General features: G+C 46.6%; 1 protein-coding gene across 3 annotated transcripts in view; it reads right to left on the reverse strand.

The window, feature by feature from the left end:
- Positions 1-1,113: 1,113 nt before the first annotated feature.
- MXRA7 (matrix remodeling associated 7) overlaps positions 1,114-17,152 on the reverse strand; it is a 33,216-nt gene continuing 17,177 nt past the window's right edge. Inside the window, exons 4-5 of one of the 3 annotated variants that reach the window (XM_062591375.1) lie at positions 15,049-15,129; positions 5,611-7,419 (exon numbers count right to left, since the gene is read on the reverse strand). In XM_062591375.1, coding sequence (XP_062447359.1) covers positions 15,096-15,129 — 34 coding nt within the window. In that variant the 3' untranslated portion in view covers positions 5,611-7,419; positions 15,049-15,095. Of the gene's footprint in view, positions 2,487-5,610; positions 7,420-15,048; positions 15,130-17,152 lie in introns of those variants that run through there. The other 2 variants (XM_062591373.1, XM_062591374.1) reach the window with 2 other exon arrangements.

Here is a 17,152-nt window from a genome sequence, read left to right on the forward strand (position 1 = left end):
GTGGCGTTGGAGAAACGTTTCCCCAGCGGCCCTCGCCGAGCGTCAGCGCTTGTCTGCGCTTCTCCCCCAGCAGCCTTCGGGCTCACCCCGGCACAGCTGTACAGCTGCGAGGCTGAAGAAAAGCAGCCAGCGTTACTGAAAGGACAGTGTCCCGGGGGGGGGGGGGGGTTTGCTGCTGTGAGATTTCCTGTATAAATATTGATGAGTCCAGAGGGGAAATGAAATGAGAAGTTGGCCGGCAATGGTGACGTGCAGCTCTCCGTGCCAGGCACAGCCGCCTGCTGCAGCTGCCCGCGGAGCACGCCCGGACACGGCCAGCACGCAGAGAAGTCGGACTTTTCCTCCTGCATTAGACCCACGGGTTTTGTATCTCACCATCCCTTGGCTTTTCACGTGTCCCAGGCAGAGCCTTCGCTACTTACCTTCATTTCTTTCCTAAATTTGGGCCTTGGAAATGACAGTAGTCTTTTACCACCATCTTGCCATCAAGAGTGTCTTCACACTTTGGTCGCTCCAGAGCAGGCATGGGAAGGACAGGGTTGATGCCAGCTGCGCTTCCCTATTCCGGATTATCATTGCTGACATAATCTTAGGGTGGGAGGTAGAGAAATTCTTTCAGAAATACACCTCTTCAGCAAAGGCCCGAATGTAAAAGAAGAAATAAAAAATACTTTGGAAATAAACTGCAAAGTATACTAGACAAAAACTAAAAGGCAACAACAACAACAACAACAACAAAAAAAAAACTCGCCTTTGCTTGCTTTCAAGGAGAACTTTGAGAAAAAAGCCTGCTCTCAGGCTTGAACACGGGAGAGCTCCCCCTCCCACACACACACACACATATTTCCTGTGTTTCTCCTCTTGCATTAATAGTGTGACAAAGAAAATTGTGGTCTATGCACCCAGCAAGCTATTGGTCTGCTTGCTTTTTCGTATCAAGGGACTCTTTTGCCCACTAAATTCCTTCATGTTAAATAAGAAGAGGTAATTTTCAGACATTAAATTTAGATTAACTCATGATTTGGCAATAAAGCAGGCTTCATCACTTAATACATATGTCCTCACTCAAGTGAAAACTATCAGAGGAAAAAAAGATTTTTTGAAGTCAAGTAGCACAGTGTTACCAAATATACTGTAATGGGAAATAATGACCATATAATGAGATATTTGTTTTTTTCAAACTCAAAAGAATTACACAAAATAAAGAAAACCTAATCTTTTAAGAGATATTCCCTAAAATTGGGTCAGAAAACTTTGCCTTCCTTTGTCAGCAGTGATATAAACCAAGGAAATCCTTCCTGATACTAAATTATTTAACAAGATTTCATAGGACAGCAAAGTGCACTAGAAGACATTCAGCTGAAATTAAGAATGCTTACTGATTTACTGTGCCCAAACTGCCAAGAGTAGGTCAAAACTGTTCAAAACATTTGGTATATTCACAGAGCTTTCTCAAGTATGTTGCTTCCCACAGAAAATTTATATTAGGAGAACAGGAGCTGAGCTGGACATAATCATCCTTGCAAACAGGTCAACTACATTTCTCTAGCATTTTTAAAAGTGTCAAAAGGCAAAGTGATGCTTCTGTTTCTGGGCTGACGTTAGCTGCTGTTTTCTCAGGCATGAAGATGAGCTCAGTGGGGTCAGCTGGAACCGTCTTGGGTTTGTTTCAAAAAGCCAGTGTGAACGAGGATGAAGTATTCCTTTCAAGGAGATGAGAACTGCAACTCCCCTGTAATCTGAGCACTAATGCATTGGCTTTGGCTATTCATTTTCTAACTGAAAGATTGGCAGCCTCTCTGCCCCGAGAGGTTCTGCAGTCTCCATCCTTTGAGGTTTTCAAGACCCAACGGGATAAAGCCCTGAGTAACTTGATCTGATCTCATAACTGACCCTGCTTGGAGCAGGAGGTTGGACTAGAGACCTCCTTAAGTCCCTTCCGACCTGAATTATTCTATGATTCTATTATTTCATCAATTTTACATCTGCTGTTTTATCAGTCTTTGGCTTTTTTCAGATATCAACTTGATGACTACAGTCATCAACGAGTAGGGTTAGGAAGTGTATTTTTTACAAAGCATACCAAGAAAAAATATTGCAAGCTTATCTACTTTGTATGACTGAGACATATGACCCAGTCAGAAAGAGATAAAAATCTCTTCATGAGATGAAAATAACTTTACAAAGAAAATTGTTAGAAATGGGGAGAAATTATAAGTCTTTAGAAATATATATCAAGGGCCTATATGCATCTGCAAAACACCCTGGAATAGCAAAATAACTAACGAAATACATTTATAACACTACAGTCTGCAGTGTCCTGCATAATGGCTGGGATGACTTCTGGGCATAGTCTCCACTGGTTGCAAGCTTATATATCATACAGTCTAAGCTGTTCCTTCATGTCTCCTTCAGACATCTCTCCAAATGTGTCACTTTTTTCCTTCATGAGCCTGAAGATGGCAGCCAGCTGCTCTCTCTGAACCCTGTCAAGAAGAAAAGGAGAAGTAGGAAAAGCTAGTCCCCAGAAGGCACTTTGAGCAAGAACATCATGGTCAAACGAAACATGAAGCCAAAGACAGTCATTTTACAAGCCCTGTTGACTGCAGGAAATCTGCCCACGTGAGATGAGAAAGAGATAACCTTGGGTTCTTCTTCCACCCCCTCCTATCTAGCCAATCATCCTGCGCTTTTCTCTACAATTCTTTTAATGTGGAGATAAAACTGACTGCTTTGACACCAGCTTTGCAATTTCTTAGGGCTTATCTACGCTCAGAGTTTCAGGATTACTCCACATATGGAATTTTGTAAGACCATCATGTCCCAATTTAGCAGACTCTATAGCAAAACTAGATTAAGGCTGATCAGCACATTGTACTTCCATTCTGGAATGAGATTGTGTAGATACAGAGTAATTCAGGAATAGCTATTAAATTTTAAATGTATACTCTACCTGAAAACTAGAGACTAGACTTCCTTCCAGTGTAGACATGCCTTTAAATCAGCCACTGGAAGATAAGATCATAGAGAGAAAACTGCTTTGATTCAAGGGTTCATCTGCCAATGTCAAATAGTGAGATGTGCTCATGTAGCCAGTCAAGCAATAGGATGATCAATATATGGGCATACTCTGGCCAGTGGATCATCTAATTCGGACTTCTAGTCTTACTAGGTGATTAACCTTTCCTTTCTCCCCATAATAGATCTTATGCCCAGCCAATACATTTTGCCCAAACCTGAAGAAGTTAATCATTGCTGTATGTCCTGTAGCACAAAGTATCTGTCACAGGGCTTTATCGTTCATACAGCAACTGATCATCACTCAGGGATACAGAAAGGTGGGCAGCACAGGAATGTCATTCATTCTGAAGTACCTAACTGTCCTTAGCTCAAGAAATGATGCAGCTGTCTACAAAATAGTAGTTTGGGGTAAAATGAAGATATACTGTGGTTCCAGTCAGGGCTGACTCTGGGCTGGAATGTTCTCACTACAAGGCACCCATATGATTGGGAACAGATTGCAACATTGCCTACCACAGTTCATAACAAACTGTCCTGTGTGAGATTAAAAGAATTAATTAGGTTTTGGTGCTTTGTGACTGTAACAAGGGAGGAATAATTTCTATTACTTCAAAGGCTGTCTTTTTGAGGGGCTCTGCTGCAATGGTCCAGCAACACAAAGCACAGATCTGCAGCAGTTCTAGCTCCTCCTGCTTCTTTAGCATCTCTGGCCTTGGGATGAGTACTCCCCTGGGCAGAAAATTCAGACTCTGACTTTTACTTCTGCATAGTCATTCTACCAAGAGTCTTCTCCCCCCATTACAGCCAGCTTCCTGCATAGCGCTTTAATATGCTGTGATTAATCCATTTAAAAGCATACCATTAGTTAACTTGGAGTAGTTTTCCTGTGAGTCCTATGTGGATAAGCTATTAGCTGTTCCAGTAACAGGAGTAGTGGAAATATCTATAGACAGGCAAAACCAGGGCACATTCTTTGTTTGAAAAAAGGGAGTGCATCAAAATCAACTGCACCAAGAACAAGATCAGGGAAGGAGAAAGTCAGGAATGAGCAGAGGAGCCTTCATGTGCTGAGCTCCAGATGAGTGGGGCTTTGCATTTCCCCCTCTCCTGGGCTCAGCCTTAGCAGGAGCAGGAACAAGCTGTCTTTTCAGCCCCATCACAGTAAGCAGGCGATTGTGGAGGAAAGCAAGCAGAATCTGATAGAAAAAAGCTGATTTGCCAGTGATTTTCTATTACAATTAAAATGCAATTGTCTTAAGGCACAGCATATCCTGACAATGATGTAGGATGTTTTGGTTGTGAAAGCTCTGGTCACAGGCTGTTAGCTGCCTGGATTTGTCTCTTCTATACTTTTTGTGTTCACCCAGAACACATCAGACCGCCCTTTCCAGACCAGAGGAAGGGAAGCACAGTCATTATCGATCAATATTTTATTTTAAACTATCACTAGGCACCAGAGGGCACATTTCCTGTCTGGTATGGAGAAAGTCAATACACAGCTTTGCTTCACAAGTCTGAAATCCCTGCCAGCTGGGAATGTTCCACACAGGTCTGCATCCCTCCCTCATTATTTCACAGACATTAACACCACAGAAATCTTCAGTTCCCCAAAGGCCTGCCTCTTTCACACCTCACCTCCAAAATCAAGATCACAGACAGTATTCACTCTGATTTTTCTTTTTGCCAACATCAATGCATTTCGGCTGTCCCTTGACAGAAATAATGTTAAACATCATGACTGTGTGTTTAAAAACAGAAATAGAAAAGAGCTGCTACTACTGTTAAATATTTCTCTGTGCTACACAGTCTACAACAAGGAGAGAGGAAAACAAAGATAAATGGAGAAATGAGCCTGGGAAGTAAGAGTAAGATATCAAAAACATGATAGTGATTTCAACAAGGAGCTTTTCCTTTCAAAGGTGACCTTGTAAAACAACTTTGTAGTGCTCTGGGTTTTACTTTCTTAATGGTTTCAGATCAAACCTACCTGACTGACAAGTAAAATCAGCATGATTCTTCCTGTAAGTGCTGTCCCCAAAATAACTTGGATTCAGGAGGTCAAATAGGATTTTACTTATTGCTGACAAAATAGATTAATTCGAGATTACAAAAGCAGCCTAATTCTTGTTGATAGACAATTGCACTTGCCTACTTAACTCCCGTAGCCTCTTTTAGACATTTCAGCCCCAAACTTCTATGATTACCTGGCAGTTTGGGGCAGTTAGTCATAGGTATATTAAAGCAGATTTGCATTTCAGGAACTGCTGAGTGTCCACATTCTTGGCAGCTGAAATCCTGGGTAGAGGCTCCACATTTGGGAATTTTGCTAACTTTGCCGCCGTCAAACAGGACCAAAATCCTGCTGCAATAGTGCATCACTTCAGCAGAGTTAAGGGAAAAACAACCCAAACCATAAAACCTGACTTTCACTGCTGGTCTGACTACTCTTAAGGAAGTGGAGCCACTTATAGGGTAAAAGTCATGTGAAGGCAAAATGTACCTCTAACCTAAACTCCAGATTTTCAACACAAATCTCTTGAGGAAGAAATTACAAGCTGCTAGAAGCAGGGAGAACAAGCACAAACCAAATAAACTATTCAAAGGTTTATTGGACCAAACAAAGGCAATTTTTACAGATTCAAGCCACTAGAATTACAGTCCTTTGTATAAGAGCCACCATCAGATACAAAACAAACAAACAAAACAAACAAAAGTAAAAAATACCCAGACAGCCATTTCAGTTGAAGAAATAGTTTGACTTGCTGCCACTAGCAAAAAATCTGGACTCAGCTATAGACTTTGCTCGATGTACATATTGCCATGTAACTTACTTAAACACAATGTATATAAGGCATTCTTTGCATAGTTAGGTGCTTGGGACACAGAATCAGCCAGCCAGCACCAAGGGGAGACTGAGCGGCTGTACCAGTGGGGAAGTTCAAGGAGAGGGTCCTGATCTGTCCAAATTCATATGCAAACCACTAAATACACTAGTGGTTGTTGGCTGGGGAGGGGCAACCCAGCCTCTGCTAAAGCTGAAGCCTCCTGCTGTTCTTTAAATGAGCCCTTTTATTAAGAGTTTGCCAACCTCGGGCGCTGAAAAGGACAACCAAGTACAAGGTTTCAAGTATTGTCTGTACAGGAATTAAAAAGGAAAAAAAAAAAAAAAAAAAAAAAGGCAGCCTCCTGGGTTTCTGATATGTTTGAAGCTTTAGCCAAGAGGCAGTTGTCCTGCAGTGAGAGAAAGAAGCTCTGAAGGACACATCCCCGCCCAGCCTAGTGTTTCTAAAACATTGCTAGAGGACTTGAGCCTTCTTGCCGTGTGGATACATCTTGCAGACCAGCTGGTCTGATCTGAAACCTGCTTTCCCTGAAGCAGATATATACGTCCAGCCAAATTTATCTTCTATATATGACAGACCTGAGGAGAGATGCAGAGCTCTGGCTCCAGTGGACAAATCACAGGACTAGTAAAAGAAGAGGGCAATGGAACAGCAAGCAGCAGAGGAAGGGGTAGGGTATCTCTTCCAGGACTCCCACAATCTCATCCTGAGCCAGAGGGAACCCATGATACTGTTGCTACCTCCTCAAGTCTCTCCCATTGGGAACTGGAGTAGGGAAAAGTGTGAATCCAGATATGAACAGTGGCCAAAGTGCGGTCTCCTAAACCTCCACCACAAGCAGAACAGCTAAACTATCAATACTCATCACTTCTTGAGTCTTCCCTCTATCTAAAGGATCAGCTCTCTGCTAAAATAACTACAGAAACAAGATTAGAGTCATTCCAGCTATGATCTGCCACCCCTCACTTTGATCCCACTTTGTCCTTCCACCCCTCAGCATAAAACAGTGCTATACAATGTTTGAAATCGTAGGCAGTTCTCACCCACCCCCAACAACAAAGAGGAGTTTGGCCCTGGGAAGAAATGGGTTGACAGTCTGGTAAAAGGTCCAGGCAGGTGTGGGAGAACAGCTATGATTCACCCACCCTGCTAAAGAAACACAAATTTCACAGCTGGGCTATACATGGTGATGAATACAACTAATAGACTTGCTGCATAATTAGCGTCCAACTTAGGTTCTGCTTGAGGGAGGGGGAGGAAGGTTTGTCTCCTAGGACATCCCAGCCCCCCCCCCCCCCCCCAAACACAACTCAAGTCACTGCGTGGGCCCAGCCCCAGTCCATGGAGGTACACAACAGGATCTCCTCAAACTTGATACCACAGGAGTTTTGAAGAACTCAACTTCAGACCGAGAGGGGGGTCCCAAGTTTTGAGGGTTTATGTATTTCTCTTATGGGTGTGTTTTGGTTGGTTTTGGTATTTCTCTCAAGCCTTTAAAGATGCCAAGGGATGCCTTTAGGAGGAGGCTAGGGACAACTTCATATAGTCTTCAGTTCTGCAAAGAGAAACAGGGAGAGAAGAAGAGAAATCATTTCAGTCATTTCACCCCTCAGGTTTGTTTCATTATTATTCACATAAATGAGCAGAGGAAAACTCACTGTGGGAGGGGAAGGCAAGGCAACTTCCCACATCAGGGCAGAACAAGCCACTGTTTGCAATCCTCATGCTTCTAAGATCTTTTGCTTCATCAACTGCAGCAAGATAGTCTAAACCCAAAGAGGTGTAAATCCTCTCACCTGCTACCAAACCTAAGCCACAACCCTTCTGCCACACCAAGGAGAGCTGAGGAAGCCTAGCTAATTGGCAACCTTCTTTAGCTCCCGAGGTTACTGCCTTATTGTCCTATGAGCTCCTCCTTGGGCTGCCAGCCTACTTCTCCAGCCCAGTTTCCTCCTCCCACCTGCAGGCAGATAAGCCAGGACCAAGCACTGATTTCATTGTGCAGCAAACCTGAACAGGTTCACCTTTCTAAACCTTTCTACAGATGTGTCTGTTCCTATCTATGGTTCTTCCTTCTTCCCTATCCTCAGGGCTTCCTTTCAATGGTAGGCTCTCCCAATATCCCAGGGAATGAGGATGAGTCTCAGTAAAAACTTATTTTATGGATGGGCACATCTAGGCACTCCCTGAGGTCTTGCAGCATATTCTAAGCAGTGCCAAGGCTAAAAGATTGGGTCATCTGTTCTCAGCTTGAATGCTTCAGATGCTGTGCCATCCAAAAACCTGCCAGTAGGTAGGGCAGCTTCCCATGGACACAGAGACCTGCATTAATGCAGAGGAAAGCCACCTGAATGCTTACAAACACATGCAGATGCACCCAAAAAACATAATTTGCCTTGATGACAACAGGATTCACAGTCCCTAATACCTGAGCCCCATTTGAAAGACACCTGCTCACAATTTGAGTCAAAGCAGACCCTTGTACCATCAACATGGGCACTGGGCTCCCCATCCGTGGTGGATTTGGGAACCTGCAATGGCTATAGCATGAAGGCATGTTACAGCCCCATTCCTTGGTTACCACTCTGCAAAAGGTTCCCCTTTCCAGTGGCTTCAAAGTATGCTCTGCAACCCGGATCCCGGATGGGAGGTGCAAGGTGAAGCATCACATAGGATGGGGTTACTCAAGCAATGCTGAGGAGGCCAGTGGCCAGTCAGTTAGGACAAAGAAAAGAAATTCTCTGGAGTGGATAATCACTCTGTGGGATTCACAGTGCTGAGGATCGGATCATCCCGCTCAAGCCACGCAGGCATAATCAGATTTCACGCGCGAGGGCATAAGCTCGTTGCTGCAAGGGCCCAGAAGGAGAGCTCCCTTCCAGCGGACTGCTGTTGGAGCAGGGAGGGATGGAGGATGTCAGGGAGGGCACATGGGGCTCAGTTGCAGCTTGCAGCCCCTCTGTTGGGACACTCACCTGCAGGACAGGGCCAGGCAGACCATGGAGGTGAAATATCTTAAACCAAGCATGAACTTAATGGAGGATGTCTGTCAGAGAAATAAATTCCCCATCTGCACAGCAGGGCCACTCCCCTTCTGCTCCTGGAGTACGCTGTGAGGGGGATTACACTGCAGAGCACAAGGCAGTCAATCACTACGGAATTTGGGGCCATCTAAGCACCCCCTGGATGAGAAACTCTGGCATTGGCAAGTATACATGCTCCCATGAAGCCTGGAAGACCTAATTAGCTCAGGATGGAGGTGGAGATCAGCAAGCCATTACTATCCTTAGGTTTTTCCTCCTTTCCTTCACCTTGGACTGTGAAATCAGCCTGGTCGGAGCTTTCCCCCTGTGGCACATGAATCAAATCATTTCAGGATCTTCTTTGCTGGAGGCCCATATCCTTTTTTCAGATACAGATTATGCAAATATCTGCTCTGTCTCCAGCTGAGGCCCAAGTCAGTAGCTCACACAAACCGATGCCTAGCTGACAAAACATACGAGGAACAACCAGAGAACAAGAACACCTGCCCTTCCCTTAAGTTATAAGCGATACTCAGACACTGAAGATCTTGGAAGACCATGCTTCGTCATGGTCTTGCTGTCAGAGGAATGAGAGGCAGTGGGGGACCATACAAGAGCCTTCAGGCCCCTTCATCCAGGAAACCCCAGAGCAGCCCTGACACACCATGTCTAGATCCCTGGATTTCATCTCTCAGCTGACAGCTGAGCTCTGCAGCAGCCTCCTTCCTGAGGATAGGGCAATGTGGTAGGAATGTGAAGACCACCAATTCAAGAAGTGTGAGGTAACAGGCCTCTGCTGCTGCAGTCATTGGAAGGGACTTCTTGCAAGAAGAGGAGTTCAGATTGCAGTTCCTCCTCTGTTTGACAGTGGTACCGCCAGTGTGGATGGAAATGAGGTGTCCCTCCAAAGGCCTCAGAAGCATCCTTCTCACTCTTGACTCTGCAGTGGCATTGGCAGAAGGGCAGGAGTTTCCTGCCTTTGAGAGCAAACAGTGTCCCAGCACTGGCAAATGTGGCAGGCAGGTAGCATTTCCATGTGTTTGTCCCTCTCACATGCAAAATCCACAGCAGGTCAGAAAATCCTGTAGCTCATCCACCAACCATGGTTTTCCAGAGGAGCCTTAGCACTCTTCCAGGAGAAGGTCCCAGAGCATCTTGCTCTACTACTTATGCCTTTTCAGAAACTGTTTCACTCAGGAAGCTGATTTTTAGAAGTGTGGAGCATTCTCAGCTCCTTGCCTGGCAGAGGGAGCTTCTTGGGAACGTCAGTTCTTGGGTCTGAAATCCAGGCAAGGATGGCAGATAGCAACCTAACTCCAGACTCTACTCACTCCAGACAGGCTAGGATTGACCCTTGAGGATCAAGAAAAGGCTCCAAGAGCTGGGCAGACTTAGCAGAGGGTTGTCAAGCTGTCCTCAGGCAGCTCCCTCCCATCTTATTGCTGGATAGTCCCATCACCACCACTTCCCCTTTCTTTACCCTTGGGATAGCTATCATCTCATTTTTGGTAGTGACCATAATCCAGTCTTGTCCAGGAACTATGTATTGCAGGAAGAATTTGAAGAAAGACATACTGAATCTAAGCTTTCTCTGTGGTCCCAAAAGTGTGGGCCATTTGCTCCAGCCAACAGGTAAAACATGAAGAGAAGATTTAAATGCAGAAGAGGGAAAGACAGTCAAAGCTTAAAAAAAGAGAAGAGCAGGGAGAGTGAAAGGTACCAAAAGGAGCTTTTATCAACACAAATCCAAAGTTCCTCCTGTGGGACAGAAAAGTTAAAAGGTACCTATGGTTTTGGGGATATACCTATTGCTGCTAAGAAGCAGTAGGAAAGCAGCCAAGCTTGCCAGAGCATATATGATTTGGGAGCACAAGTCCCAACACTTTTGGCACCTGTATCAGGATAGCGGTACATGAGGCATAGGTGGGGTCAGGGACTGCAGTGCCAGCCACCCACCAAGCTGAGCTTCCCCTCTGCTGCTTCAAAGGAGTGTAGCAAAAGCCTTCCACATTTTCCAGCTATGGCAGCTACAGCCACAAGAGCCATAGCACAGCCAGGGAAGTGGTTCAAGTTTTCTGCAGGCACAGCTGAGTTGAGAGGCTGCGAGTCTTTCCTTCCATCATGTTCCCATCCCTTCACAACACTCCTGAAAATCCCCCAAACCAGCCAGTGCCGTAGCAGAGGGGAAAGCCATAGACAGGCCAGCCTGCACTTTTTTCTGTCCCTTGGTGCTTGCGCTCCAGCTCACTTACTCACTACCAGTTGACACACAGCCTGGTATTTTGCCCAGATTCCATGCAGCCCTTGGCCATGGGGAAACGGTGAGAGAGCCAGTTCCAGGCTCCCAGTGAGTAAGCAGATAGAGAATGGCAAGCTGCCCATGCCGCACAGAATTAAGCAGAAGCAAATGAAGACAAGTTGAGAGCACTGGGTGAGGGAAACATGGAGAAGCAGCCACAAGCTGGGACAATTCAGGACCTGAGCCAAAAGAAAAAACCTGGGAGCTCAAAGTGGAGTTGTCAGAGATTCATGACCTGCAAAGGCTACTGGTGAGCTTGCAAAAATTTCCTCTCTGGGATAGGAGAGTTGCACATGGAGAGGACGGAATGGGAAGGGACTTCCTGGTCGCCCCCTCCCCTGCATCTCTGAGGGAGGCATCCTCAGCTGCTCTGAGATTAAAGCTGCTGGGCACTCATGACTATCAGGTACTCTATAAATAGGGACAGAGCTCAACTCCACTGACGTCTTGTGGTCAGAGGATACCTTCTCTGGGGACATGGTGGAGGCAAGGACCAGCGTTGGCCATCAGGAGACTTGCTCCTCACACAAGCAGGGCTTGGTGCCCACACAGGGAGAGCTCAGTGGTGACCCCAGACATAGCAGACCTGAAGAGCCCCATGGTCCTAGTCTTTGTGGTCCCCTGCTGCTATTCCTCCTCCCTCAGCCCAGGACGACTATTGTGCTGCAGAAGATGAAAAGCAAACAAATAAAAAAAAAAACAAAGAAAGCCCAAACTTACCAGCTTCCCTCATCCAAAAGAAGCACCATGCTGGACAGGACAGGACAGGACAGCAAAGCTGCTGGGTTGCGAGTGAGGGTTAGCAGCAGGGAAGGAAGGAAAAAGAGACCCAGAGCCCATGCTACACAAAGGGAAGAGCAAGCAAGCGAGCCAGGGGTATGTGATGGCGATGCAGGGGGTGGACAAGGACAGATGCCGATGAAGAGCTCTCCCAAAATGCAACCTCCCCCAGCCCAGTCCATCCAGTTATTTTTGGAGCGCCAGTAGTGGAGGTGTTTGAAATAGGTCAAAGTCTGTCAACATGGTCATTAAACCCCTGCAGCTGTTTCCTACCCTTGCGTGCTCCAGAGTTGTCAGCGCAAGCATTGTCTAGTTCAAAACTGAATTTCAGCAGGATTCTCCCTAAAGCACAACTGCGTCCCCATTTTGATCCAGGATGTCTGGCAGGACAGGGAAAGGTCTTTTCTCTCCGCTTTTCCTTGGAGTCAGGGGTAGTCTAGGGCACACTGCCTTGCTGAAAATCCAAGATCCAGGCCTGGGTTTATTCAGATGCCTTGTAACAAAGGTGCTCTTGTGAATCCAGCTGGGGAGAAGGCATTGCTAAACTACACCCAAGAACTGGGTTGACATCTATACCCATCCCATTTTCTTGTCTGAATTCCAATCTGCAATTCAGCCCCAGGCTTAAGTTTAGCCTAGATTAAAGTACTGTTTTCTCACCCCACTCAAGGCTGGCCACAGGAAGAGAGGAGATAATCGGGAATCAGGAAGAGAATTTGTTTCTGAATTCAGTCAGCTGAATATGGGAACAGAGCCCATTAGCCAAGGGAACTGTCCTTTTCCTCCATCTTACAGAAGCTGGACTGTGGTCTGGGCATCACCTCATCCACGAGTTCACTGGCTCCATCCCACGAATGGACCTGCAAACGGTGGAGTGTGTATGAGCAGTTTGGTGCCATTTGCTTGATCCTGCTCAATGGGTCTGTGAGGCACAGCAGAGGGTGTCCGGACCCTCAGCACTGCCAGCCACTGGGGCAGGATTTTGTCCAGCTCTGGAGATGACAGGGATTTCTTCCTCTTGCAGCCAGGCCATGCAGGCTCAGTGGCTTTCCTGACCTTTTTCTGTAGCTCTCCCTTTCCACTCCACTCCCAGTGCTAGTTAGGGTGTACAAAACCATAATTTTTTCTCCCCAAAATGTATGGAGCAAACATGTGGCCCCTGCCTAGTGGTGCAGCCCACTCAGGGATGAGAAGCATCTCAGTGGCTTCACGATGGCCAGCGAAGGTGACCATTCAGGAAACACAGCTGTGGGCCCTTTCTCTCACCCCAGAGATTCACCTCTATCTCCTACCCACAGGGCTGTTTCTAGCTTTCCACCCTTGCCTCCTCCTAAAGCACAGAATTAAGAGAGAGGACAGAGAGAAGAGACCTTTCCACAGATCATCACATAGGATCAGCTCTCCTTTCTCCTGTCCCAGGAAGAGTAGCCAGCACAGAGCACAGACAGCTCGACCCCTTGGCATTACCAAGGCCAACCAAGACATGGGCAGGAACCATTCTGCTCCATGGAAAGAAAGATCTGAAAGCAAAGGCCCAAGCGAATCACTCCTCATTGTTTTCTCTTTAGTAAAAGTGCAGCCTTGTTGCAGTTGTCATGGCTTGAAAAAGTCCTAAAAAATTTCCCTGCTAACTGAAAGAAAAAAAAAATCACTGACCACTTTCAAACCTTGAAAGAGGCTTGAAAAGCAGCTGGCACAGACCACTTCAATCCATCCATGAAAGCCAGGTCCTGAAGGCACACTGAGAAGCTCTTCCTCTTCCTCTCCCATCTGCACAGAGGTGCCCCAGCCAGTGCAGCATCACCGAGTGGTCAGCAGTTACAGACTGCAGAGTGGTCAGCAGTTACAGACTGTATCTTGTGCCTATACAACTCCTCCCTAGCTGAACCAGGGCAAGCTGCACTGTTACAAGTCAAGTTTGTCAGTCTGAGACGGTGCTTTGCAGTATGGTAGCTACAGCTGACAATGGATGGCCAAAAGCCTCAGGTGCAGAGGAGAAGGATTTGGGAAATAATGCTGTGCTGGCTTGACTAAAAGCTGCATCCTTCCCCTGCACCCTTCCCTTTCCTGCCCAGACTATTTTTCTTCCCCAAGGGAGCAAACAATACGTGCTTCTGTTCTGAAACTACTAGTAATCTACCAGGTGTGATCAAGCATAGCTATAACCCAAGCAGATACACTTGCCAACCACAGCTACTGCCCTTCCTCCTTACAGAGAAGTCCCTCTATTTTTTAAGACTCAAGTAACCAGAGGCAGGAAGTTGCTTCACTTAGTAAAGGTCACATTTCTTCTCCTTTTCATCCAGATTTAGCCTCTGTTGGAAGCCACAAGACTTCAGCAAATGGTAGCCAAGACAACCACAGCTTTTGGAGTGATGCAGATTAGAGCCAAATGGGTTTTTGGTTAAATAACCCATTCTACTGCCCATCTGTCCACTCCTGCCTGAAGTCCAGTAGATCTTCCTGGAAAAAGCAAGTAAATCTTTCAACAGCAGCTCCAAAATCAGTAGTCTGCAGATTAAAAGCTATGGACTGTTGATGACATGTACGATCATAGGTAGCCTCCAGGGGATCTGGAAGGGTCATTGGATTTTTGGGAATTGTTGTTTCTAAGCTGTTTCACCAAAGTACCTGCTGGTCTAAGGAAAAACTGGAGGGCTAACAGTGCTAGGCTAAAAGCAAATACAAAGCTTGTCTCTGAACTTAGGCTACACACCTTAGGACTAACTTCTGTCAGCTCACTCCGTGGCCCCAATTTTCCAAATCAGAAAATTGGAGTGGTCTTGGCAATGTCTAACCTCAGGCATCCACATGGAAAAGGTAAGCATACAAATGTGAGAGACCTCATTCCCCCAGGTCCTTTTGGAGTGCTCATGGAAGGGGAGATGAAGGCAGAGGGGAGCAGACTCATTAATCTGTTATGAGGAGGGAAGAGGGAAGGAGGTTGTGAAGGAGGTGGGTCAGGTGGTCAACTGCAGCTCAGAAACAAACCCTCCCTCAGGAAAAGAAACCCAAAAGCAAAAGACACATTAGCAGATGTTATCAGTGGTACCACTATTTCTAAGAAACATCATATCCTTACCAAAAAGATTTGCAAGAATGTTTGTGGCCGAGGAACTAAGGTACTTGCTACAGAGATGTGAAATCAGAGGTCAGCTCAATCCTGCAACATAAAGGTGGCAAACCTGGGTCACAGCAGAACAGCAGCACAGTCAGGTTGCAGGAGAGCGGTGGGTGCATGAAGTCAGGGAGAGGAATGGGACCATGGAGGGAGCGAGGTGCAGGACAGAGCTCAGCTCGCCCAGTGAGCGCCTTACCTGGCAGCAGCCCTGCACCCTTACACCACCTCTGAGGCCTGGAAGGAAAAGTTGCTGATGCCATAGGAAAGATTCAAGGCAGAGGGAAATAAGCCAGCAACAAAACAAGACAAAAAAAATCCACAAAGTTGCCTTAAAGAAACAAACAACGCAAATACAGAACAGAGACAAAAAAAAAAAAAAAAAAAAGAGAGAGAGAGAGAGAATAGTAGGAAAAAAAAAAAAAGAAAAAAAATAAAAGCCTGCCAATGGCCCTTAGCCACAGAAGGTTGCTGAGAGCTTCAGAAGGGACCCCAAGGCAACCACACTGTCTTTAAGTCCGACGCAAACAGTTGCATCCTGGGACTGCTCCAGACTGACATGAGACTGGGAGGTCCCATGTGCCTGGGAAGGGTCCACCACCACCCTCAGGCCCCAGTCCAGAGCATGACATATCAGTCCCACTGCTGTCCATCACCAGCCTCTTGCCAGAGTCCCCCCAGGCTGAAAGCAGGAGCATTTATTGCCACAGAGGAACCATCCTGAGGCCCTGCAGGTCTCCTGGCCTTGACACCTTAAGCAGCAATTGCTCAGCTGGCTTGGAGGGAGGCACTGGTGGGAAAGGGCTGGTCTGAATTTGTGTGTTCCAGGTAGATTTTTGTATCAGTGCAAAGCAGGATCCATAAAAGTGATTCCCACTGAGCCCTGTGGGTTTCTTTCACGTTCACTCAGTTCATTGCACTGCCACCCTCTCCGAGTGAAAACATAACGAAGCTAACAGACCTGCTTAGTGTTTTACAAGTTAGGGACTTCAGGTACAATAAAGACAAACCAAAAGGAAGAGGGCAAACCACATCTTTCCTGATGCTAGAAATGCAGAGTCAACCCAGCAGCAGCCAGATCTCCTTTCAGCTGCTGACCCCAGAGCTCACAGCCCTTGCAAATCTTTGCTCCTAGCAGTGCTATAAGGCAGGTGAAGCCTGAGGTGCCAGGATAGCTGTGAGCCTCGAAGCCAGGGCAGAAAGGGAAGCCGTTGCTTGACATGAAAGTCATACAGGTTCAATGCGGAGAGAAATGCTGCGGGCTGCTGGCTCAGCTAGTTAAAGCAGCCTGCATGGAGCCTGCACGGCCTCCTGAGCTCACTCCAGGAATAAGCTAGCTCGTTTCAGCACCAGCCCCAGTGCCTCCACACCGTACTACTGCCTGGGGTGCAGGCACGGCACTCAGCGTGAAGCACAGCCCTTCGAGTCAGCCATGGCTTTGACACACAGCAGGGTGGTTCCAACAGGGACAAATGAGGCTCCCCCACAGGCTCCTAATGCCCCAGCATCGAAGCAACAATAGATATTTGCCAGGGTTTCTGTCAAGCCATGGATCATCTGGCAAAGCTAGTCTTTTCCTACACCCCAGTAGCATCCGACTCAGGCTTGCTGGCTTCCTTCTTGAGGAGCTCCTTCACTAGTGGAACAGGACATAGGGCTTTTGCAGCAGGGATAGGAGGGTCTGTAGGCTATTAGAAGGTGATAGGCTCACGTGCAGCTTCTTCGCTCTCTCCAGGTGGAAACACTATCCCTTGCTGTCTGGCCCCAGAGGAAAGCTGTCAGGATGACTACCTTGAAATCACTGGCTCCTTCCAAGAAAGATTAGTTCAGAGGGGAAAAGCCATGGCAAAAATCCTCCCTACTCAGTCTTGCAACTGCTCCACTAGCAAGCAAATCTGTTTTTTGGCAGGCTTCTGGATTTATGCTTTAGCCCTGCACAACCCTTCTGGGTGGGTTCAGGATGGGGTTGAAGGGGAAAGAGACTTTCTTTGCTCTGAGAAGCTCTTTTGGAAAGGTCTCTCAGGTCCAAGATTTGCTAGCTAACACTCACACTTCCCATGTTTTGAGC

This window comes from Rhea pennata, chromosome 19, assembly GCF_028389875.1.
Source record: "Rhea pennata isolate bPtePen1 chromosome 19, bPtePen1.pri, whole genome shotgun sequence".
NCBI lineage: Eukaryota > Metazoa > Chordata > Aves > Rheiformes > Rheidae > Rhea > Rhea pennata.